Genomic DNA, 26,398 nt, shown 5'->3' with positions numbered 1-26,398 from the left:
TGTGGCGGATGCTACCGGGAGAACAGATATCTGTTAAAACGTGCTTCAATTCGAAAAATACGACTATTTGATCAAAAGCCCTCAAATCCAACGACGCCGAAGACCCGGGTTCGATTCCCGACATGGGTACAATGTGTGAAGCCCATTTCTGGTGTCCCCCGTCGTGATATTGCTGGAATATTGCTAAAAGCGGCGTAAAACCAAACTCACTCACTCAAATCCAACGCCAACATCAAGTCTCGACTTCCGCTGTTTGAGAAAAGACCACGAAAAATATCTGTTAAATATTTAGCTATTTTGTAAGCTTCATCATAGACTGGGAGTGGGATTAATATATTGTGTAAGTATTTACAATTGCTTTGTTCTTGAAATGCTAGCCAACTACACTGCAATTATGAAGGGCGCCTGAAATCGTGTCTGACTGTCACATACACAAAGGCTCTCACACACAGAACTAATTTTGATGAAAAAATAGTATCGCTTAACGTGTACTTAGTTACAGAATGCTGGAAGAACACAGTATAGTGACATTATATAGGAATACACTACCGTGTTTGTCTGTAACGTCTAGACGAAGCGATGCTTGCGATAAATAGACAGGAAGAACCACGTTCGTTAGCAAAGCACACAGCGTCGTCCTGCACTGAGAGTGAATCCAGCTTTGATGAAGTTTGTATTTAAGCAGAAATAAAATGAGTAATGGGATTTCTGTGAAGCTGACTGGCTGTTATGGTCGAATCACATGACAGCTAAAACACTGGATGAACTCCTGGCGAGTAAGTCTGTATGGTTATTATCCTATTTCCAACGTTTACAACATTCATTAAAAATCGTAATGTCATCTCTTAACAAAGATCCTGTGACGTTCGTATGAATATCAGATAAATATTTATCGAATGTAATTTCAACACCGTGCCAACATTAGCTTGCTTAAGCTGTTGCAGTAGTCATTTATTTAGAACTATTTCTCAGCAGCTGTTTCAGTCCGCCGATGACCGTACACATTTTTGCGTTAGGGGAGTTACGCAGTTTCTCACTGAGTCTTCGTAGACGGTATTATGGTAAGGAGTTGCAAAGCAAAACTGAAGCAAATGGTAGACGTTTCGAGTTTGGTAAAACACACAAGCACAAATATGATACAGACAGACCAATGAATCGTAAAAGACGACTATGAGATTCGAACCAATGAAGAACAGTTGCTAGATTGAGTCGTAACCTGCACGATCAATTGCTGCAACCTAGATTTGAAATTTCAGTGTTTTGACCCTATATGAAACGCATTGGTCTCTATAAAACAATGAAGCACTAGCAATCGCCATCTTACAAACACATGGGGGCGTGGAGGTATGAAAGCTCTGCATTGCGATATTACCTTCTCCACCAATTGTTAGTCATGCGACCCATTGAGAGTCATTGTGACATGCACAGCGACAGCTTTTCTGCTTTATTAGACATTGAGAAACGTGTCACAACCATATGGTGATCGTTGTATTTGAGAGAACTAATACAGCGGATGTCAAAGGACATAGGCAGTAGCGGACATAGAAGTTAAATATTGTCATTTGATGAATAATAGTTTTATCTTATCAACTGCAAAAAATGTGCCTGTTTTCTTTTTAACTCAAACCTTAATATAACAATTATAGGCCTTTTACCATGGTGTCTGAGGATGGTTGATATGTACACAACAATTCCAACAGATTCCATTCGGTTGCAGTGTAGCAGTAAAATGATATGAATGGATTACTGAAAATCAGTGATGACACCAGGTATCAATGAAACCCCGGTTCATTTGTTGACCATAATTCTTAATACAGTCAAGGAAAGGACTTTCTTGGTACTCACAGAAAGTATTTGAGACAAGTGGAATTAATACCATGTGGTTCAATTCTGTACAAACATTTGATGTTTCAATTTTGTACACCACTTTCCCACATGACAAACTTAAGGGAAAACTTCATTCCTTGATCCATTGCGTGTTTCTTGAAAGACGTGGTGATATAGTTTCATATCCATCTTCAGAGGTTCAGGCAAATTTGTCAAATATGAAAGCAAATACCATCAGAAGTTTACTGAGAAAACAATATGTGAAATGCTGGACTTCCTCGTTGATAACATCTAAGTAAAGTTTGGGGGGTTCAACGTTCACGCCTTTTATTGATTTCGAGAAAGCACAGGAATTGACTTATGGCAAAGACAACAAGATTTGGAGAATGTTCCAAGCCATCAAATCACTCTAACGATACAAGATTTTTGAACTTTTATAGCGACGTGCATGTACGTATGTGTGTTTGTGTGTCTGCTTGTACTAGACCGGGCTGATGCCGATTTACAGTGCTAACTCACTGAGATACCATGCCGCAGTTTAACATGAATACCCCACTCAGACACAGTATGCTGACTCCGAGCCGACCAGTCCTTGTTTTAGCCCCTTAATGCCGAGCGCCAGACAGTATAACAACAAGCACCATCTTTAAAAGTATTTTGGTATGAAGCGGCCGGGGATCGAACCCCGGACCTTCCGCTCTCCGGGCAGACGCTCTACCACTAGACCACGGAGACGTCACTGAGGCATGTGTGTCCTCATCCTGTTCAAGTGGTTAAAGCGTTCACTTGTCACGCAGAAGAGCGCGGCGTTAAACAACAAACGAACAAACAAAATATACTAAAATATATTATCAACGTCATAAGGGATGTACAATAAATACGACAATGCTTTTTGTTGTTTAACGCCGCGCCCACCAATATTCCAGCTACATGACGGCGGTCTGTAAATAATCGACTCTGAACCAGACAATCCAGTGATTGATCAATAGCATCGATCCACGCAATTGGGATCGATGCGAGCCTGACCACCCGATCCCGTTAGTCGCCTCTTACGACTAGCATAGTCGCCTGTTACGGCAATATGGGTTACTAAGTGTTTTTTCAATGTTTATATCTTTTCCTGAAATTGTGCTGTAAGTCAATCCTGGTCCACTGTTTAAGGTGTTCTCTCTTATGATAGAGTAATAACTTGATCCTCTACAGAAGGAGTAATATGAATTTATTTCTTTTTCAAATTATTCTTGATTTTTTTAAAACTTTCATTCTATAAAAACCGACTTGAAGCCCCAAAGCTCAACTTTTCTTGTTTTGGCTTGACTCTGTGGTTCCTCTTCTCTACTGACCCGCCACAGATGTCAAAGGCATTGCCCACAGTGGATGGAGCAACATCACTTGTCCTTGGCTCAGCCCAACTACATCAATTAAAATGGTCGATGGCATGGTCGAGAATGCCATACACGGCCTCTGTCTCTGCCTCTCGGATGAGATTTTAGGTCCAGGACTTCCACCTTGAAGTCAACATTTGTTTTTACACCATGGATATAATTCCTAAACGCAAAATGCTTCTAGTATTACTGTTTAGTAGTAACCAAGTAATTCGTTATCATCAATATATAATATAACATTTAGTATAGATTGTTCTGTCTAGATTATTCACTGTTCAGTTTATCTAAACATCATGATATACTATTCTATTATCAAATTGATATATAAATTCTGATATTACTTTATTTTATTCATATAGGCCTATTCCACCATTCATTGATTCCGTAATATATCCAACAAATGTATTTTTTTCATTCTCTTATTATTTTTGTATATTTCTGGTAAGTTATTCTTATTATTTAGTATAATCAACTATGTATTTGAAACATTATCAATACAAATATCTAATGTCATGTTTGAAGTTAACTAACATATGAATTTTACATGAATTCTCACCAAAATTGTATTCGTTATGAAGAAAATGGCATTGGTATTTGAGGCCTGAACAGTGTGTTATGTTTTAAACTGCTGGGCTTACTAGATACGTTCTGACACGGAAAATACAAATTGACAGCAAAAGCAACTTTACCGCTTTAAAAATGAAATTGCAAAAATGTAAAAATACAAGTTTTAATTAAACCAATGTAAAACACATCGTCCAACAATGCTCTATGCAGAAACTGATACACGACCACGGCACGTTTTTTTAGAAATGCGAAAAAGTGAAAAACACGAGCCGCTTGGGCAGCCGAAACTAAACGTGCAATAAGGGCATATAAATGATAAGGACAAGCGGGTCCTGGATGTGATACAGATAGGAACTTTTGGTTGCTCCCGTGTTGCTCTAACTTCCCTGATGCAACGTTACACACAGACCGGACAGGCAAAGAACAAGCAGACCCAGGGTAACTACGCGCAATTAAGACTGGTACTTGCATATTGCATATCTCCGGAATCGATTCCTGACAGTAACGTCATCAGCGACGAATGCCTTAGGGCATATGGTTAGTCGACAGACAGTGGCCAAGCGACTCAGGACTCACGGCTTACAGACCGTGATGGGCCCGGACTGTACGTCGTTGGCAGCGACGTGACTGGCAGAGGGTCGTCTTCACTGTTGAAAGCCGATTCTGTCTGTTCAGAGTTGATGGAAGACAGCGTATTTACCGCCGAAGGGGAGAACGAACGGCGGCATGTTGCGTTCAGCAGGTCGTGCCGTATGGTGGAAGGGGTGGTATGGTGTGGGAAGGAATCTGTGGACGGTACAGGTACAGGTAAATGTGTCAACAGATCAGTATCAGTTCTGGGAAAGGGGAAAAGTATGGGGTAGATCGGTGAAGGGTGTGAGAGAGAAAAATTAACATTTCTTTAGAGATAATGACTGAGGAAGGAGAAACATGTAGAGACGTTGGTTTTTTCAGACTATTAGAAGCTGTTAAATGGAGATGAGGCAAATGAGAATGAAAGCGTTGGGATGGAACTGGATGAGTGACTGAGAAAGGTTTTACGCATTTTAGCTATATTCCAGCAATACTTGTTTTTATACTGTCTTGCACTGGGCATTAAGGGGCTAAAACAAGGACTGGTCGTCTCGGAGTCAGCATACTGTGTCTGAGTGGGGTATTCATGTTAAATTGCGGCATGGTATCTCAGTGGAGTAGCACTATAAATCAGCATCAGTCCGGACTAGTACAAGCAGCCACACAAACACACATACGTGCATGCACGTCGCTATATAAGTTCAATAATCTTGTCACGTACAGAACACTGGATGTATCGTTAGAGTGATTTGATGGCTTGGAACATTCTCCATATATCTTGTTGTCTTTGCCATAACTTGTCCCTATAAGTCAATTCCTGTGCTCTCTCGAAGTCAATAAAAGGCTTGTGAGTGATACGTACGGTAAGCGGTTGAGCGCCCTCGACGAATTCCATCTGTTCTTCACATAATATATTCTTTCTCTTTGACCAAGCATAAAAATGTTCAATCAATACACAATACACAAAATGATGATGTTATTCCTTGAAATCTAAGTGCGTGCCTCGGATTTGATGATGATGGTTTTGGAATCGGATTAATAATCTCCCTTGACGACATTCTTGATATGCAGGATATTATTAATCAAACATCACAAAGTCTTCGTAGAATCTCTGGAATAATGGGTTTCTTCAATAAAAGCAACAAAATCATTTCCATATTCATAAGAAATCTCTGCCAAACATAGAGTCGATTGTACGATTCCGACTTTATCATGAGCATGTGTTTATGATTCACTGTCAAATAGTGATGAAATTGTCATTCATATGCATAACGAAACAGAGGGGAGCGCATTTGGTGTCCATGGAGATACCTACTTCTTGCTTTAACGTCTTACCCCCAAACTTTACTTAGATGTTATCAACGAGGAAGTCCAGCATTTCACATATTGTTTTCTCAGTAAACTTCTGATGGTATTTGCTTTCATTTTTGACAAATTTGCCTGGACCTCTGAAGATGGATATGAAACTATATCACCACGTCTTTCAAGAAACACGCAATGGATCAAGGAATGAAGTTTTCCCTTAAGTTTGTCATGTGGGAAAGTGGTGTACAAAATTGAAACATCAAATGTTTGTACAGAATTGAACCACATGGTATTAATTCCACTTGTCTCAAATACTTTCTGTGAGTACCAAGAAAGTCCTTCCTTGACTGTATTAAGAGTTATGGTCAACAAATGAACCGGGGTTTCATCAGTACCTGGTGTCATAACTGATTTTCAGTAATCCATTCATATCATTTTACTGCTACACTGCAACCGAATGGAATCTGTTGGAATTGTTGTGTACGTATCAACCATTCTTTTGCAACCTGAAACCAAATGTACATTAATTTTCAACAGTATTTTCCACAATAACATTGTATCAAAAAGATTAATCAATCAATCACTCAATTAAACTCAAATTTATTGATACTCTCCAGGTGGTCGAATCATTTTCACGGTTCCAACCAAGTACATCAACAACTCCGACAACTTGCGAGACCGGTTACTTCCCCTTATATACCAGCTTGCACAAGAGGGCGTGTGGGAGGTCACCCCCGTTGCACTGGCAGATGGAGAAATTTCTTATTTGAATAAAACTTTGTTTAAAAGATCTGTTGTCAGAAAAGACATTTTAATTTCTAGGGAAGTAAATTCCATATTAGATATTTGTTGTTGGGCCAAAAGGTGTTTCTGTCAATATAAACAGTATTTAATATTTAAAACATACATTATTTCTTGTTCATATCTTGTTTAAAACTCGACCATGAAGTTCGCTTCATTGGTCACACGTATGTGTGTATAGGACTATTGACATCAAACCACTCAATGGTTCATTGTCACATGTCACATGGTGGGCGTTGCATCAATGGCAATTATTTTGTATGGGAATCCATCGGTCGCAAGGTTTCTGATCGGTGTACACTTGATATTGGTTGCACTGACGAGGAACATTTGAGTTTTTTGTGATTGGTTTCATATATTTTCACGGTGTTTTATCCAACAAGATACTGTATACTGACTCCGAGCCGACCAGTCCTTGTTTTAGCCCATAAGGTGAGGTGAAAGAGGGTTTAACGTCGCGTCCAAGATTATTGCACTTATATAGCGACGTATATGCACGTGTGTGTGTGGCTGCTTGCACTAGTCCGGACTGATGCCGATTTATACCATGCCGCAGTTTAACATGAATACCCCACTCAGACACAGTATAATGACTCCGAGCCGACCAGTCCTTGTGTTAGCCCCTTAATGCCGAGCGCCAGACAGGGTAACAACAAGTACCATCTTTTAGCGTCTTTTGGTATGACGCGGCCGGAGATCGAGCCCCGGATCTTCCGCTCTCCGGGCGGAAGCTCTACCACTAGGCCACGGACGCGGTCCCTTTCTGTAGTGAGATGAGATGAGTATATATATAATCAGACATAAGATAAGTAATGGGATTTCCGTGAAGCGGACTGGCTGATATGGTCGGCTCACATGACAGATAAACGCACTCTCCTTCCCAGATTTCCATGCGGCCGGCAGCCAGCCAGCATAGTACCTCTGCCACAGGCCAGCGCCATGTGACGATTCGTCACATCTTTCACTGTCCATTCAAGATATTGCATATGCTTTTCATCCGTTTCATGTTGGACAAGTCTACACATTTTCATAAACAAATGTCAAAGAATGGTTACGGTTCATTAAGAAGGTATGCTGATACGTGAAAATCTACTTGTTTTTTTGCGTAGTTATCCTTTGTTTACATTGGTTGTACGGCTAGCGATACGGTCACTTTGATGTATAAATATATGTTGTCATGCAAGACACTGTTGCAGTTGAGGTAGCATATCTATAAAATTATGCAAAACAATATGTAAAGCGCCCCCCAAATACTTGCTTCACTCCGTTCTATACTGATTTCTTAAAAAGCGCGTTTGTTTACCAACAAGAGAAAAGTCCGGTCACGCGATATGCAAATTAGCCTGTGGCAGTGGTGTGATGCTGAGTCACCACTGCGCCGGAGTGTGAGATAAACGCTGAATCAGGCGTGCTGGAGCTGGCTAACGGATAGAGACCGCAGATTACTCCCAAACTAGTTTATACGTGATTGCATAGTAAATAGATAAGTTCTTATATCGTATATCAAATGTATGTATCCTATACATCTCATCTTGTGGGTGTGGATGGTTGTGTGTATATATGTAAATATGCTCTTCGTGGGTTGTTTATTGGTCTGCGGACTGTATTGCTTCATGTTTTTTCTCCCACATTAGGCTGACAGACTGATATATAACTGAGAGTTCAAACTGGCGTTTAACCAAACACACTTACTCAATGAAATTAATTGCAGGATTGCATTTTCTTAATGAACAGGAATCATAAGAACGATGTTCGGGAAAAACACATATTAAGAAAATTTAATAAGATTTTTTTGTAAAACATTATTTCTTTCAGAAAATACCTTGAAAAACATTATTTTTCCTCAAAGTTTAGGAAAACAAAAACATTTCACTGCGTGTCCTGGAAACGGTTTTGTGGGACCTTCAAATTGTTTAGGAAAGTCCTGTCAGAGAAAAACTGTAACTTGAATAAAAAAGAAAATTGAATGGTCGGCTCCTTAATAAAACTGTATCGATTAAGGCTCTTTCAAGAAGACTGAATGTCGGCCAATCTGTCGTTACCGATGTCTTAACGCTTTATAACACACACGAAAACAGTACGTGACAGACTCGAACTCTCACAACAAATGATTCCACAAGGAACCTCAGAGTTGCAACTGATACAAATATCAGCGACCAAACTTTAAAGGAACCGTTTTCAGGAGAGGTACCTCCGACCAAGACATCGGTTAGACAGGCCGATTCTCCTTACCCATATCAGGGTTGCCAACTAAAGCAAGGACTGGTGATATTCACGTTGGTAATCTGTCGATTTTCCATGCATCAGTATAACGATGGAAGAATCGCCGACAGATGTCGCAGTGAACGCTTCCATGACGTTAACGTCAGGCACCACCATCAGTTTTGAGGTGGCAGTGTTATGACACAGGGCTGCCTTTTTACGTCATAGGAGCCGGCTTCATCAATCACTACCGGACCTTACTCTACGTCACCGCCGCGAGTAACGTCATGAGTCGTTTCAAATTGGAGCTGAGATTTTTATAAGGAGCCTTTACTATGAGCCTAAATATATTTTTTCTAAGAAACACCTTTCAAAAATGCATTTTTTGTGGCAGACAAATACCTAAACGAAGCGTGATATTCATTATTTCGGGGACACGACAGTATTTCGATAAAAAAAATTCCTCATGTCTTAAACAAATCAGGAGACACTCAGCAGAGTCTCGCAATTATCATTATATTAATGTTCAAGACAGTGTCAATATTAATACTAAATTTTAAACTAATACCAGCAGGTTGTTTACCAATAATCTACTTTATATAACGTGACGTCTAACCTCTCACTTTGTCCCAACGTGGTCATTTTGCGGCATACAGCAAACTACGGTTATAACGAACTCAAAGGGACCACAAATTTTAGTTCGTTATATCCGCAGTTCGTTATAAGCATATATACAGCATATATACAGCAAATAGCCGGGACCAAAAAAACAGTTCGTTATATCCGCCGGTTCGTTATAAGCGTGTTCGTTATAAACGTAGTTTACTTTATACCAATACGCCATGTCTTCACGCGAACACCTGGTGCCATCACTACTTGATAGTGATCCTTAAACACATGCTCATGATATAGTCGGAATCGTACCATCGACTTTGATTTTAGCAGCGATTTCTTAGGAATATGAAAAGGGTTTTATCGCTTCAAACCGTCAGTTCGACATTTCGGTGGTTGGGTTTTCCAAATGGATAAAATGATTGAAGGTAAATCTTGGTGACTTGAAAACTGTTTTTATTATAACTTCTTTTATAGGCATTTAGAAGTTGGAGTACTAAGTAAGGATAAGAATTTATGGATGAACAACTTCTTTATTACAATTAAGAGCGACGTTTCGGGGAAGGTTCTAACACCGTTATCAAGCAAGTGATTTACAGAGTTACTTACTTACTTTGGAGATTTAACATGCGCTTTCCGACTGATGCGTATTTCGCACACGGCGATTTACAGAGTGTGGTTGGCAAGTATATATACAAGCAGGAGGCAATGTTTATACAGCAGGGTAGATATTGTTTTACTGGAGTAGGGAAGCCTGTTATGAACACACAAGGGTAGTGATGACAATCATCGGTGGAGTCAGTGACATAAACAAAGGATGAAGCCAGTGATATAAATCTGTACATCACTTTCTTGATAACGGTGTTAGAACCTACACCGAAACGTCGCTCTTAATTGTAATAAAGAAGTTGTTCATCCATAAATTCTTATCCTTACTTGGTTTTATTATTTCAAAAATATAAATCAATAGTAATTCATTGGGTGCGCAGTGGGATACATTAAACCAAAAACATATATTGGGATGGCGAATATGATTCATTTACAGAAATTTAGCATTAGCCATTCACCGCGACTTTATTGGGTTTTCTTAACATATCGAAGCATACGCCATGGCAACAAATGAATAGCGCAATTAGTTTAATTCATCACAGCTCGTACGTGTTCGATTGGGTCCTGTCTGGCTGTGAGTGTTGTATTCACTAAACACTATTTTGTAACGGGTGGATATCTGGTGTAACAAAGCGTCACTATGCAGTAAGAGGATTAGCGGTTACCATGTTTGTAACACCCAAACACCACGAGGCTTACCGCGTACATGTACTTCAGTCGTCAAACTATGCCTGCAAACTGACAGCGTCACACACACACCAGGACAAGGTGAGCTAACGGTTTCAGTCTACTCTAGTATATGTATATATTCAGCAGTTAAATCAGATACATCTAGATTTCTGCTTCTTCATTTTTGGTAACAAATGTTTTCATTAAAAACATTTTATCGCCATTTTTGCTATGGGGTGTGGGGGGGGGGGGGGGTGAGCAGGGAAGCTTTCATGTTGTTTATAATTTCAATAATATATAGAAACGTGTTAAGAACGGTTCTTATATCAGGTGTTTGTGCACACTGATTTCATATTGCGACATTTCTTGTGTCCCCCTCGGTGATATTGCTGGAATATTGCTAAAAGCGGCTCGAAACCATACTCACTCACTCATACTGCGAGATACTATGCACTCTATGCCGATTTCAAAGAATTGTAAAACGTCAACGCTAGAGAATAACCAGTCTCGATTATCCGCCGAAATGGATTCCATTGATTCGACATAAAAGGAAAATTAGTGGTGAAAATTAGATGAATGGATCATTGAAAATCAGTCATGACACCAGCTGTTCGTGAAAAGGGTAAGCATGTTCTACCTTACCGGTAGCACCCGCTACTCATACAATTTGCTTAAAAATAAGTGCTGCCTGAAGTCGCACAGGAAAACAATAATTTTTTTGTTTCCTCTTTAAGTTTTATACAGAAACTCCATTTCATTTATCTCAGTCCTAAATCACGAATATGTGTGGTATGTTGACCATACATGTAATAATCTGACTGTACCTTCGTTGTGTTAATATCGTACTGAAATGTATACAGAAATTATAAATCAAATTAGATTCTTTCATGCTTGATTAGTTAGTTTATACCACATGGATATACAGCAGAGAGAAAGTTTTCAGTTGAAAGAACTTTGCATGTGTTTGTGACGGGTGGGCAGGATACGCTCACCTTTTCGCGAACATTTGGTGTCATCACTATTTGATAGTGATTCATAAACATGATATAGTCGATATGCTCATGATATAGTCGATATGCTCATGATATAGTCGATATGCTCATGATGTAGTCGATATGCTCGTGATATAGTCGATATGCTCGTGATATAGTCGATGTGCTCATGATATAGTCGATATGCTCGTGATATAGTCGATATGTTCGTGATATAGTCGATATGCTCATGATATAGTCGATATGCTCATGATATAGTCGGTATGATCATGATATAGTCGATATGCTCATGATATAGTCGATATGCTCATGATATAGTCGATATGCTCATGATATAGTCGGTATGATCATGATATAGTCGGACTCGTACAGTCGATTCTGATTTTAGCAGAGATTTCTTGTGGCTATGGAAAGGGGTTTGTGGTTTTTACTTATCATTTGGAATGTGAAGCCTATGGAAATACGAGGTAGTATCTTCTGTTAAAGAAGTATTTTTGTAGATATGTTGGCTGGATCAAAAGTGGACGTTACACCCATAAATGATTGACTATTATATAATATATACTAACGAAATATGAGATATGGAACTTTGTTTGAATTTTAATGTTGTATAGTGAAGTTTAGAAGTATTTCTACCACCGGAAAGAGAACTGTACCGAAACGTTCAGTGCAGTGGAATTGTGCAAGATTTAACCTTATAATATACCTTGCTAAAACTTGTAAACTGTGCGAAAGTTGTATACACCCGCGTGTTCGTTATGTGATTCAAACACCATTTGGGGACGAACTCCCTCTATTTTGATCATTGAGAATTCTTTACTGGAAGACACACAAGACTAACAGGTGACTATTACTAAAGGTACCGTCCCGTGAAGATCCGGGTTCAAATAGGTCTTCAGCAACCCATGTTTGCCGTAAAAGGCGACTATACTTGTCGTAAGAGGCGACTAACGCGATCGGGTGGTCAGGATCGCGGATTGGTTGATGAATGTCATCGTTTCCCTATTGGGTGGATCGATGCTCCTGATGTCAATCACTGGATTGTCTGGTCCAGACTCGATTATTTACAGGCCGCCGTCATACAACTGGAATATTGCTAATAATACTAAAGGTACCAGCATCTGTATCGAAACGTCGCATTGAAAGAAAGAAGGGGATATCCATACGGCGATGTCTTCACCCATGTTTATTTGGAACACTCTTCACAACAGATGGGGGGTGGGGGCACGGGTGGCCCAGTCATCTAAGGCGCCGCGATTCCCTGTGCAGAGTTGCGTCCCTTGGGCACGCCAGAAACCTATGATTGTGGGTTCGAATCCCGGTTCGCCCCGATTATGTTTCTAGGTTTGTCAGCACCATGCCCGTGCTCGTGGGTTTCGCCGAAGTGGTAAACGTCAAAGACCTGCATCACTTCGGGCTTTCCTCCCACATTAAGCTGACACGCCGTGATATAACTGGAATACTGTTAAAAGCGGCGTTAAACCCAACTCACTCACTCACTCACAACAGACGGGTATCTACCCATGGAACATTATCATATATAGTTTATTTTGCAAGTACAACTGAACGTGTTTGGGTATGAAGCGACCTGGGGATGAACCACTGACCTAGGCGGTGTCCATTAGATCACGAAGGCGGTCTTTATTTGTACAACGTCTATCGATGGGATCCGGTGGAGTGTAATAGTGACCAATCTCGACCCAAGGGAGAAGATTTGATAGGGTAACGGTACGGCTAGATGTGGACTCCAGGTTGTCCATGGTGCTTTCCGTCAACAATCAACCACTCTAATCAGCAAGAACAACATGGCGGCGTGTCACGTGATCCTACTCAGGAGATTTAGGTGTTATACAACCGCCCTGATATACAACCTAATTGAACATATTGTCTGCTATTGTCTATTTCGGCCATTTGATTACTTTATACTGAGTGAGTGTTGTTTTCCGCCGTTAAAGTTTTGGCTTTGTAGGTACAAGGAGTAAATCCTATAAATCCTGTCGTATTGTGGCTCTCATTTCAATCAGATCTGTTACTCTGAGTAATGCCACTTTCCATAAAAAATATCCTGGCAAGTGAACTTTCTAAACAGCCAATAAGCCTGTAGGCTTCTGAATTCTCGTCCCAAGCACAAGAAGTTTTTATTATAATAATGAAATGTTAATATTAGTTTTATTATTGGAAACCCTCTCTATGATTGGAAACACTAAGAATAAACTGAATAAACAAAACAGTATGCACCTCTCGCATATATCAAAACAATGCATTCGGGAAATATACCTCGATGCGATCTCCGTATTAATTAAAATTAAGCAACTGAAGACACACTGTACCCCTAAATGTCTTAACTGCACGATTGTGTTCGCGGGGTCTGTTCATGTTGTGTTATATCACGTATTTAAATAGTCTATTCAATAAAATAATTTGATCTTTCCAAAGAAGGAATAAACATATTTCATTATGTCACATAAGATCACACAACATGAGCAGTACTAAAAGCAATTGTCGACGCAATGCAGATTTCAAACTGAATAATTATGGACTGTCAGACTTTCTTAAGTCAAGAACGAACTGTTTAAAAACACACAAAGCTTGTGGAATTTTTAAAAAACTCTTAAACTTAACTATTGTCTGATTTTCTTCATCCTGCCATATATTAAAACTACACAAGGAAAATGTAAATAGTTAGGATACTTTTGAATACCTCGAAAAAAAATTACAGTTTATAAAAAGTACCAAGTATATTGACGAGGTTGATGTATTCGGTATTCGGACGTGAACATACATATAGCACTGTGCATGATCCAACTCCTTGCACGAACATACTTGAGGTAAACAACAGTGATCAAAAATCGATACTGCCATGCTCCCGGTCGCCGATATCATTCATATTGTTCGTGTCTTTGTGAGAGGGCTGCCGTATCACGCTTCACAGGTTGTGTTCGGTAGGCAGATCGGGACTACCACATGGATCAACAAGCCAAAACCTGTCTACATATAGTGGTGTTGCCAAGGTACTCACCTACCGCCTCTTTTCTTCCAGTATGTAAACTGATCGGATTTGTTTTGTGACAAGTAATATAGTTGTACTTCGTTAGCTTTCGAAACTGATGCATTTAATCCATGGGCGATTAAGTGAAATTCCTAAATGAACCGATAGTAAATAGTTTTGCTTAGGACAATTTACACTTATTCATTTACACTAGCAACGATGTTCACATTGAAAACCCCAAAAGACCCCGGAGGTTTAATAGATTATATGCTTTTGAAACAGAGGTGCAGGCATATATAACACACGGTTGCAACAGAACAATCAACCCACCTAATCCCACTTGTGTGTCTGGTATTGTTGAGTGTAAACTTGATAAACTTATGTCCCTTTCTACTAATATGGCGTTTTGGAAAAGTAGAGGTTATTATGCAACGCCTACCGTAATTGGTCAATCGGTATAAATAGGTTAATAGGAGACTAACAGAGAAACTTTCAGTTATCAAGATTGACACGGGTTGACCTGTAACATATCTAGTTATCAAAGAATGTGCACTTGTGATATTTCTTTTCTTTCAGGTGTATATTGGTAGATGATGATGTTTGAGGATTGTAGATTAGGGCAGTGGTTAAAGTGTTTCTGTCGATTCCCTATGTGGTAAGTTTTTAACCAAACCGAGCAATGTGAATCTTGAGATCATATCATTGCAAAGACCAATCATATATGTAATGATAGTATCAAATTTAATTTGTACAAATAACAGTTCAAATATACGTATTTAAACCAGCTGTTGCGAAAGCTTATCGGGCGAATAATCTCGCCGACAGCATGCCAGAGTTAACAATCGAAGGCGTCTGAATCTCCATGTTGATCACCCGGAATATAAATAATAAAGAGCAGTGTCGACACGGGTCCTTTCCTTTGGAGTGTTAATGTCAGGTTTGTCGTCCCAGTGTGCCCCTGTCCGGGAAACCCGTCATACACAGAACAAACACATAATAGACACTGATTTATGGCGAGGAAGCACATCGAAGATTTTTCTGTTGGTCAAAGTGTTAAGCTTGAAGATCAGAGAACACACGAACACGAGGCGAGCATGTCGGCTGGGACAGGTCTGGGGGTGGAACTGACTGATATAACCTGAGGTAGGACATGCTTTCCCTTGTGTCATCACTAATTTTCAGTCATCCATTCATATATATTTCACTGAAAGTTTGCCTTTTACGCTACCGTTGAATCCGTTTCGTCGGATAATCGAGACTGGTTATTCTCTGGTGTTGATGTTTAATATTTAGTTAGGGAGTCTATAGGTATATGTTCATGTACTCATGTACCTGTTCTTCACAGTCTTGACGTTTTAAGCTGTAGTTGTTGTTGGTTATGCCTGTGTCGAGTCCCACGGGTATACACGCCAGGCGACACAGTCCACCGGGTTGTGTTTCTACTAGCAACCCCCGAGGCGATTCTGTGGTCAAATTGGTTCGTGATACAATGACATGCAGCAACCAAGTCAGCGAGCCTGACCGACCGATCCGGATAGTCGCCTCTTACGACAACCATGGTTTGCTGAAGACCAATTCTAACCCGGAATCTTCACGGGACTGTAATGCTTGTAGTTATTAAGAGCCGTCAAATGACGATTGGGTGGCCAGGCTCTTGGCTGATATTGGATGTCAAGGTACCCGGTACCCCTGGGCCCACTTGCACAAAGCGATCTTAGCGTTAAGATGATCTTAACTCGAATACTTTAACATAGGCTTACAATAGCTGTAGCGCTAAGATTATCTAAACTCCCATACTCTAACATAGGCTTACAATAGTTGTAGCGCTAAGATGATCTAAACTCCCATACTTTAACATAGGCTTACAATAGTTGTAAGGCTAAGTACGCTTTGTGCAAGTGGGCCCTGGATCGTTCCTCAGTCATCAACCAATGAATTGTCTGGTTCAGATTCCATTACCAACAATTTGTTGTGTTATAGCTTAAATATTACTGACAGTGGAATTAAACAACATTCAGTCACTCTTCTGTCAAGGTACATATTCTTTAACAAAGAAGAACCCTTGCGTAATCTCGAGCAGAATAGTCCCCTAGTGAGTGAGTGACTGAGTGCATTACGGACCGCCTCCGTGGTCTAATGGTAGAGCGTCCGCCAAAAGACGTTAAAAGATGGTACTTGTTGTTACCCTGTCTGGCGCTCGGCATTAAGGGGCTAAAACAAGGACTTGTCGGCTCGGAGTCAGTATACTGTGTCTGAGTTGGGTATTCATGTAAAACTGGGGCATGGTATCTCAGTGTACTAGAACTATAAATCGGCATCAGTCCGGACTAGTACAAGCAGCCACACACACACACACACACACACACACACACACACACACACACACACACACACACATACACGTGCATGAACGTCGCTATATACGTGCATTACGGTGTCTTAGGCGAATGGGCCACGGGTGCCCCAAGTACCGTACTACCCCATGATTGTCGTGAGCATCGCCCTATAAGGATTATGTGCCTTGGCTACCTGTGTGAAGCCATGTCCTGTAACACGGGGCGGCGTTCATACTATCAACCACTGGTCTGTGAGTCCCAGTTTTATTTATTACAGGCCGTCGTGATTTGACCTCAGCGAACAAGACAAACTCACACAACAGAATATGGTTTTCAATATAGAAAAATATATCTTCCTGCAATCGGTTACGTCTTCAAAACATAACTAAAAAATATCATTCAATTCATGATAAACTTCGATCCATGTTCACTACAATGCATGCCATGGTAACCTTGATTTCAGATCAGAAAGTAAACACTCCCCAGACAGTATAATATTAAATCTGTCAAGTGTGTGTGTGTGTAGGGGGGGGGGGGGGGGGGGGGGTTTAACGCCGCTTTGTAAACTATTGGGTCATATAACGACATATTAGCTTACAATTTGGAACTCTTGACGCTTACCACTTTGTTTGCTTGAACCTGCAAAACCAAGGGTCATAATCGATGTGACTGACAAAACCAAGGGTCATAATCGATGTGAATCTGTGGTGACAGCAGATCCTGTCACAAATAGGCCTAAATACATTCAAACATGCCATTCGATGCAACGTTTACTCACTCACTCCAACTCTGCCGTTTGAAGCAATATTTACTCAATCATTCACTTCAACTCTGCCGTGTTTACCCACCGATAAAAAATCACTCCTATGCCTTTGCTCAACGCCGTTACGTGATGGGTCACATCTAGAGGTTAAATCTTCGTTAGGCCTGCAAACCGAGGGGAGTATTCCGGTGGTAGTTTTAGCTCATACTTCATGGAAACACGAACATTCAATTCCTACCAACTGAACTAAACTGACTAATCTATATTCATTTACAACTAAAGGTATGAGACCAGTATAAGTTTTTTTCTTAAATTATTTGGTTTGTAGAGATTACTATATTTCCAATATACGAAATTAGTGATTCTTGTTTCAAAGTGACTATAAACCGCGTTGGCCAAGCCAAAGTCTTCTATGACCTAGAAAGAAGAAAAAATAAAAGCTGGCATCAATATGCATGTACAGAATCTACCTTTATAACGAACATGCTTATAACGAACTGACGGATATAACGAACTAGTTATTGGTCCCGTCCATTTGTTGCATATATGCTGTACATATGCTTATAACGAACAACGTATATAACGAATAAAAATCAGTGGTCCATTTCGTTATAACCGTAGTTAACTGTACATATAATAGTATCAAAGATATTCGATCAATAAATGATTTTTAATAAACATCGCCTTCAGATTTCAGGAGAGCTGAATCCTGAATCAGAAGAGCTGACTAGCACATTAAGTCTAGTTACGGGTCAGGCGTCCCAGGTTTTCTTACTGTCCAAACTGAAAAACCATTGTTGGCACAGAATCCCCATTTCAGCCCTATGTCACGCAGCACAGTCAGCTAGCAGTGCGGGTGGCTTTGTATAGAGAATGCGCTTGTATATTAACATGTTTTTCTTGCTCATTACGTTATGATTTCTTTCTTCCAGGAACTCTACCGATTCACAAACAGAAAGATGGGTATCACGTCGAGCGTTACTCACAACCGTATGTACATGTAGTGGTCAAAACCCCGCGGGGAATCCTTGTTAGAATGGTCCCCAGGGCCCCGTTCCTCAAAGCGATCTTAGCGCTAAGGTGATCGTAAGTCCCATACTTTAACATAGGCTTACGATCATCGTAGCGCTAAGATCGCATTTAGGAACGGGACCCTGGTCGTAAGAGGCGACTAAGTTGATCGGACGGTGTAGCTCATTGATAGGTCGATAGCGTGTCATCGTAACCCTAGGGTGTGGGTCTTTGTTCACCATATCAATCACTGGATTGTCTGGTCCAGGCTCGATTATTCACAGGACGTCACCCTATAGTTGGAATATTGCTGAGCGTTGCGTTCAACAAACAGATTATAGTGATAATCAATATGGATTCAACGCATTCATCCCGTGTTTGGCGTTATCATAACACGAATTAATCAGATATGGATAAGTACAAACGTTGAAAGCAAGCATTCACTTTTTCATTATGGTGGACACGAATGGTTAAGTGATGCTCATGATATCACCCACTGGATTGTTCCGTCCAGAGTCGATTATTTACAGATCGCCGTCATATAGCTGGAATATTGCTGAGTGCGGCGTTAAACAAGAAAGAAAAGTAATCCAATCTAAGGGAAACAACTCTGCGCAGCATATTAACATAACAACGCATCAAAAACGGGAGATAACTGCTGCGAATGCTACACGAAGATAAAGATGTAACCTGTTATACCTTCCAGAGGAACCAATCCCCAGGTGGATCTACACGGTCAAGGTCAAGGACGAGTATGCCGTGGACAAGTTCGACGCCTTCTCCGAAGGAATGTCCCATGTCACCCCCACCACCATGACGAGAAGCAGGGTGAGTAGCGTCGTCCTCTCCCTCGGGGTGCTTCCAGCTTTCATCTCAATGTAACTGAAACGAGGGTGAGTGAGTGGGTTTGGGTAAACAGTATGTCAGTTTTATGAGTGAGTGAGTGAGTTGGGTTTAACGCCGCTTTTAATAGTATTCCAGTTATATCGCGGCGTGTCAGCTTAATGTGGGAGGAAAGCCCGAAGTGATGCAGGTCTTAGACGTTTACCACTTCGGTGAAACCCACGAGCACAGGTATGGTGCTGACAAACCTAGAAACATAATCCGGGCGAACCGGGATACGAACCCACAATCATAGGTTTCTGGTGTGCCCAAGGGACGCAACTCTGCACAGCGAATCGCGGCGCCTTAGATGACTGGGCCACCCGTGACCCCCATGTCAATTTTTATGACTGCAGCTGGATTGTGGAGGAAATCTTAAAGTGATGCAGGCCTTATGTGTTTATCATTTGGTGAAACAAACCTAGAAAAATATTCAGTGCAAACCGGAATCAAAACCTACCGTCATGCGTTCCTGGCACGCCTAGGGGACGTAACTCTGCGAATTCAAGCGCTTCAGGCGACCGGGCCACCCGTACACTCTATGATGAAATGATTGAATTGAATTAATTGAATTAAGTTAATTTACTGAAGTATGAACTCAGAATAACATTTGTGTCTTTGGGCTTAGTCTCAACATCAAGCTGCCACCCCCTAATGTAAATACAATACTGTTCAAAGCAGCTTAAAACTAACTCACTCACTCACGAGGTAGACATCTGTTCCATCCTACAACGTGTTTTTGCGTTGAATTAGATCAAATTCAAAGAATTATTAGAAATATATACATTCAGATATATAAACAAATTACACATTTCGCAATTAACCCATGCGCTTTCCAACTCAGTCGTTAACAAATACCGTTAAATACTGCCAATCGTGTGTGCGTGTCTCTATGTGGTGAGGTAAAAATCCAACGTCTCATCCAAGATTAATGCACTTAAAAAGCGACGTGCTTGTACATGTGTGTGGCTGCTTGTACTAGTCCGGATTGATGCCGAGTGTACAGTGCTAGCCCACTGAGATACCATGCCACAGTTTAACATGAATACCCCACTCAGACACAGTATACTGACTCCAAGCCGACCAGTCCTTGTTTTAACCCCTTAATGCCGAGCACCAGGCATGGTAACAAGAAGTTCAATCTTTTAAAGTCTTTTGGTATGACGCGGCCGGGGATCGAGCCCCGGAAGTTTCGCTCTCGGGGCGCACGCCCTACCACTAGACCACGGAGGCGGGCTATGTGTGTATATGTGGATGTATGTATGTGTGTGAGTGTGTGTATGTGTGTGTGTGTGTATGTGTGATCGTGTGTTTATGGCATGAGGGTGCTGTTTCCATATAATTACTGGGATTTTTTTCCAGAAGAACGAATTAAGAGTCTTTTCCAAAAGGGGATTCCCTGACATCGCTGCTTCTTGCTATTTCAAAGAAAAGTAATTCCATCGTGTTCTCTTTCTCTATACAACTATACTATATAATACCCTATACATACGTAGCTATCTCTGTCAATGCTTACAAAGAAGTCGTGTGTCTCTTCCAGCCCGGCAAGTTCGACACGGATGCTGCCCGCTGGAGCCGTGGTTTCACGACTGGCAAGCACGTGTTCGAGATTGTCTACCCAACAGCCCACAGGGGGACAGAAGCACCTGTCGGCGTGGGGCTAAAGTCTGCACCCCTACACAGCAAGGGGCGGGTCACTCTGATCGGCAACAACAAGGAGTCGTGGGGAATCGACCTGAGATCGAGAAGAGCGTTCCACAACAACAAGATAGTGAAGAAGTACCCCCAGTCCCAGCAGATACTCCCGGACAAGATCTTCATGTATCTTGACGTCGACTCTGGCACCCTTCAATTCGGCTCTGACGAGCGGTACTACGGGACTGCTATAACAGGCATCAGAACCGACGGGGAGCCTCTCTACCCAATGATCGCCAGCTGTCTACATGGATCCACCATCAGCATGGTGTACAGAGGGGAAGGTATGTCCTTCTGTTATATACACAGTTTTCAGAAACACTTTGTGTCAAGGGGTTCTTCGTCTTCCCGAGGCAATCGTGTCCACCAGCCCATATCAAAGCCTAGTTTCTACCCTTGTCACACCAAAGCCACTTTTCTTGACTCGACCCTGGCGCCACCTCGCGTAGATCACGAGTTGTGTCCCTTGTAATGAAAACGCGATATCCAATCAGATCGGGTTTTTTATCTCGTAAATTCACAAAGATGGCGACTAACGTAGGCGACGACTTAGTCGATCAGATAACGAAAACATTCGCCATTTCATCCCTGACACAAAAACATAGGCAATCTTTGGGGGGTTAAAAGAAGAAAAAGACATATTCGTATCAACAAAGGCAGGCAGTGGTAAAACACTTTCATGCGAAGGTGTACCAGTCGTGGATGCTGATTTTGTGAAACGTTCTCTGATTGGACTATCGATGTGTGCGGTAGTCCAATCATATTTAGCACAGGAAACATGACTTTGGTAAAAAGGCAAGGGTACGGACGCTCTTGCCACGGCAAGAGCAGGGGTTTTGGACCACATGTGTTATATTTGCATGTTCAAGCATGTTTTTTCACCTGCACGGAATATGTTTTAGAAAAATTTAAATGTTTTATTTTTGAGGTGATATTGCAAATGGTTCGAAAACGAAATGCTTTGTTGGCACATTTCTTTACAAACAACGTCCAGGAAGTAAAATGATATATCTTGTGACATGTCGAATACTGATGTGGTGAGTCGTTTAAGTTCATTTGAATTCCCTTTGTCGTTCTTGTTTTAAGAACCTAAAATGAGATTTGTGAATAAGGATATATACAACAGGGGCCACAACAACATTGCAATCATAGCGCTACGATTATTTATCATTTTAACTCATCGTAGAGCCACGATTGCTTTGTGCAATGGACACACAACTGTCTCTGCTACAGATGAAATTAATTAGATGAAGCTGGCTGGTCTGGTACAAGTCTACCCATCCACAAAAAGCGCTATGATATACACTGCAGGGCAGGAGAAAGTATTTGATTTGGATCTGACCAAAAAATTATCAAAACGTTACTTGGTTTATTCATGTTGTGAGATACTCAATGATAAGTATTATGGCAGTAATTTCCGCATCAAATATTGCACCATAGAATAAGCATTTCTTCTTTGTTTAATTTTCGCCCCCACCAAAAAAGGGTGAAAACTTTCTTTTGCCCAGCAGTTGGTTAGGGGAAACTTCGGAGAAAATCAACACTTACTCACCCACTCACCATGTGTTTGTAATGCACTTGTTTCACACTTTCATGTACCTAACATCCGCACATCCAGGTATAGTGGTGGAGGGATACCTCAGGAAAAGGCGAAAATCATTCAGACATAAGGCATTCCTCTGGACTTAAGTGTGTACCGCCTGTCTGCTGACAGTGCTTGACTTCAGGACCGATGTCACAAGACGGGCGACTTTGTTGTAGTTCTCAATGAACGATGGTTGTGACATTAGTCTTTGTGTAGATACTGGTAGAGGACCTACGTCAACTTCAAAGATGCTTCAAGATGCTTCAAAGTGCCAGAAACTGACATCAAAACCGAGAAGACTTTATGCTGTACCCAGTGTCGATACTGATAGTCGTAGAACAGTCGACTATCTCATCAGATTTGTGACTTAACACATGTATCGGCAAAAACAAGATTGTGTGACAAGTTTGTGTGCCAGGTTTGACAGAAACGTTCGTTCCCTACGTATACAGGGCAGGATTCTGAGCACGTTTAGATCTGACGACATGCTTATAACGGTATATGTAGATACGTACCTTAACGGAAATTAACACTGATTGCATTTGAATTTGATCCAGTATTATATTTTATTCTGCAAGCATGTTTGTGTTCTAAGTGACGTAGTTGAGCGTGAATCTTGACATTAGTGATGCGAATACGGAATAGTAACGAAGAAAATGCCTTGTTGGAAGCCGGTCGAGCTCTACGCATGTATTCCGCCGCCCTTCAGCCGTAACCCAGCATGGTAATGGTCATAGGCATGTCACAGTGAGTTAACGTATTGACGTACAGTACGTGTGTTTTGCACAATCACCTACTTATATGTTCAACATAACTGAATATCCGTCACTCTTCAGCAACAATGTACATAATATAACCGTTAATTGAGGTCGTTATTTATTCATATCTGGAATATTGGTGCACACTGAGAAATTCTGTGGTTTGTTTGTAGTGAGTGAGTGAGTTGGGTTTAACGGCGCTTTTAACAGTATTCCAGTTATATCACGGCGTATCAGCTTAATGTGGGAAAGAAGTCTGAGGGATGCAGGTCTCTGACGTTTACCACTTCGGTGAAACCCACGAGCACGGGTATGGTGCTGACAAACCTAGAAATAGAATCGGGTCGTTTCTGGCGTGCCCAAGGGACGCAACTCTGCACAGCGAATCGCGGCGTCTTTGACGACTGGGCCCCCAGTTTGTATGTAACGACGTTGTTTTAGGCCAGCTTTTCTATGATTCAACTATGGCTGTAACCATGTTACCTAAACCAATGCATCCCGCCTTGTTGTTACAGCTGCAGATGACCTGACAACAGTGACGACGACAACGACGGTGGTTGTGAACCAGCAGACTCAGATGCAGCCAGAACCATGCTATCAAACTATGGTTGTCCCACCCCCGCAACAAATGGACCAGTCCCAACCCCCCGTGGAGCAGCAGCAGCAGCATGCCATGCCCCCACCCCAAGAATCTACGGAGCAGCACCAACAACCCACGGCCCCACCCCAAGAATCAACGGACCAGCCTCAACAAGACACGACCCACCCAGAAGAACCCACGGACCAGCCCAAACAAGACACCACTCAAAGAGAAGAACCCACGGACCAACCCCCACAAGCCACTACCCAGCCACAAGAACCAACGGACCAGCCCTCGATGGGGGCTGTCCCTCCACCCAGCCCCGTATACGATGCTCCCCCACAGCCCGATATATACTCTTCTTGAGTGCATTGTGTTTGGGGGACGGGATTGTAAATAAAACAATATCACGTATTACGTGTGGTTTTGTTATCAATGCAAAAGTGATGTTTCTCCTTTTGTCTTTAGACCATCACCAAAACCACAAGAGGTTTTGACATACCATACCAAAGTGAGTCATTCATTGTCACCCCTTTTGCAACCTGTACCACATATAGTTTATCATTGACCGGGGCATCAGGACTGGTGTTCACACATAAATCTCACGTTGGGAATCGACTCTTCGGGAGAATGTTTTAACCACTTGACTACCAAGCCGCCACGATATCCATAACATCGTCAAGACAAGACGTCAAATAATGTTCAAACTTGTCCAATGTGATCTGATCATGCGCTATCCTATCGGAAGCACTGGGCGATCATGCGCTATCCTACCGGAAGCACTGGGTGATCATGCGCTGTCCTACCGGAAGCACTTGGTCATCATGCGCTGTCCTACCGGTAGCACTAGGTGATCATACGCTGTCCTACCCGTAGCACCACTGAGTGACCATGCGCTATTCTATCCGTAGCATTGGGTGATCATGCGCTATCCTTCCCGTACCACTGAGTGACCATGCGCTATCCTATCCGTAGCACTGGGTGATCATGCACTATCCTTCCCGAAGCACTGGGTGATCATGCACTATCCTATCCGAAGCACTTGCTAATCATACGTTGTCCTACCCGTAGCACTGGGTGATCATGTGCTGTCCTACCCGTACCACTGGGTGATCATGTGCTGTCCTACCCGTAGCACTGGGTGATCATGCGCTATCCTATCGGAATCCCTTTGTGATCATGCGCTGTCCTCCCCGTAGCACTGGGTGACCATGCGCTGTCCTACCCGTAGCCCTGGGTGACCATGCGTTGTCCTACCCGTAGCACTGGGTGATCATTCGCTATCCTATCGGAATCACTTGGTGATCATGCGCTATTCCAACCGGAAGCACTGGGTGATCATGCGCTGTCCTACCCGTAGCACTGGGTGATCATGCGCTATCCTTCCCCAAGCACTGGGTGATCATGCGCTATCCTACCCGTACCACTAAGTGACCATGCGCTATTCTATCCGTAGCATTGGGTGATCATGCGCTATCCTTCCCGTACCACTGAGTGACCATGCGCTATCCTATCCGTAGCACTGGGTGATCATGCACTATCCTTCCCGAAGCACTGTGTGATCATGCACTATCCTATCCGAAGCACTTGGTAATCATACGTTGTCCTACCCGTAGCACTGGGTGATCACGTGCTGTCCTACCCGTACCACTGGGTGATCATGCGCTATCCTACCCGAAGCACTGGGTGATCATGCGCTATCCTTCCCGAAGCACTTGGTGATCATGCGCTGTCCTAACCGTAGCACTGGGTGATCATGCACTGTCCTACCCGAAGGACTTGGTGATCATGTGTTGTCCTACCCGTAGCACTGGGTGATCATGCACTGTCCTACCTGTACCACTTGGTGATCATACGCTGTCCTACCCGAAGCACTTGGTGATCATGTGCTGTCCTACCCGTAGCACTGGGTGATCATGCACTGTCCTACCTGTACCACTGGGTGATCATGCACTGTCCTACCCGTACCACTTGGTGATCATGCGCTGTCCTACCCGTAGCACTGGGTGATCATGTGTTGCCCTACCCGTAGCACTTGGTGATCATGCGCTGTCCTACCCGAAACACTGGGTGATCATGCGCTGTTCTACCAGAAGAACTGGTGATCATGCGCTGTTCTACCCGAAGCACCGGCCGTCAGGGAAGATGATGGTCCTTCCTGTAGCTCATCCCTCAAAGGAAACGTTTAAAGTTGTTTGGTTTTTTAGTTTGATTTGTTTGTCGATTCAGGCCGCACTCAGCAATATTAAGACTAATT

The 26,398-nt window shown here is 42.0% G+C and overlaps 1 protein-coding gene across 1 annotated transcript; it reads left to right on the top strand.

Annotated features, from left to right (window-relative positions):
- Positions 1-18,589: 18,589 nt before the first annotated feature.
- Positions 18,590-24,507, top strand: LOC139463389 (uncharacterized). Its single transcript, XM_071244648.1, has 4 exons — positions 18,590-18,620; positions 19,348-19,469; positions 21,064-21,502; positions 24,077-24,507. Exons 1-4 carry the CDS (start codon positions 18,590-18,592, stop codon positions 24,505-24,507), a joined length of 1,023 nt encoding a protein of 340 aa, XP_071100749.1.
- The last annotated feature ends 1,891 nt before the right edge of the window (positions 24,508-26,398 follow it).

Source organism: Haliotis cracherodii, unplaced genomic scaffold (assembly GCF_022045235.1).
Source record: "Haliotis cracherodii isolate W230 unplaced genomic scaffold, xgHalCrac1.p SCAF_16, whole genome shotgun sequence".
Taxonomy (NCBI): domain Eukaryota; kingdom Metazoa; phylum Mollusca; class Gastropoda; order Lepetellida; family Haliotidae; genus Haliotis; species Haliotis cracherodii.
This window is presented reverse-complemented; position numbering and strand designations above follow the sequence as displayed.

Bases quoted from the DNA above. Each gene is read 5' to 3' on its own strand.
- LOC139463389 (XM_071244648.1), top strand. From the start codon at position 18,590: ATGGGTATCACGTCGAGCGTTACTCACAACC. The intron at 18,621-19,347 runs GTATGTACATGT...TATACCTTCCAG, and splicing joins GTCGAGCGTTACTCACAACC to AGGAACCAATCCCCAGGTGG. The intron at 19,470-21,063 runs GTGAGTAGCGTC...TGTCTCTTCCAG, and splicing joins CCACCATGACGAGAAGCAGG to CCCGGCAAGTTCGACACGGA.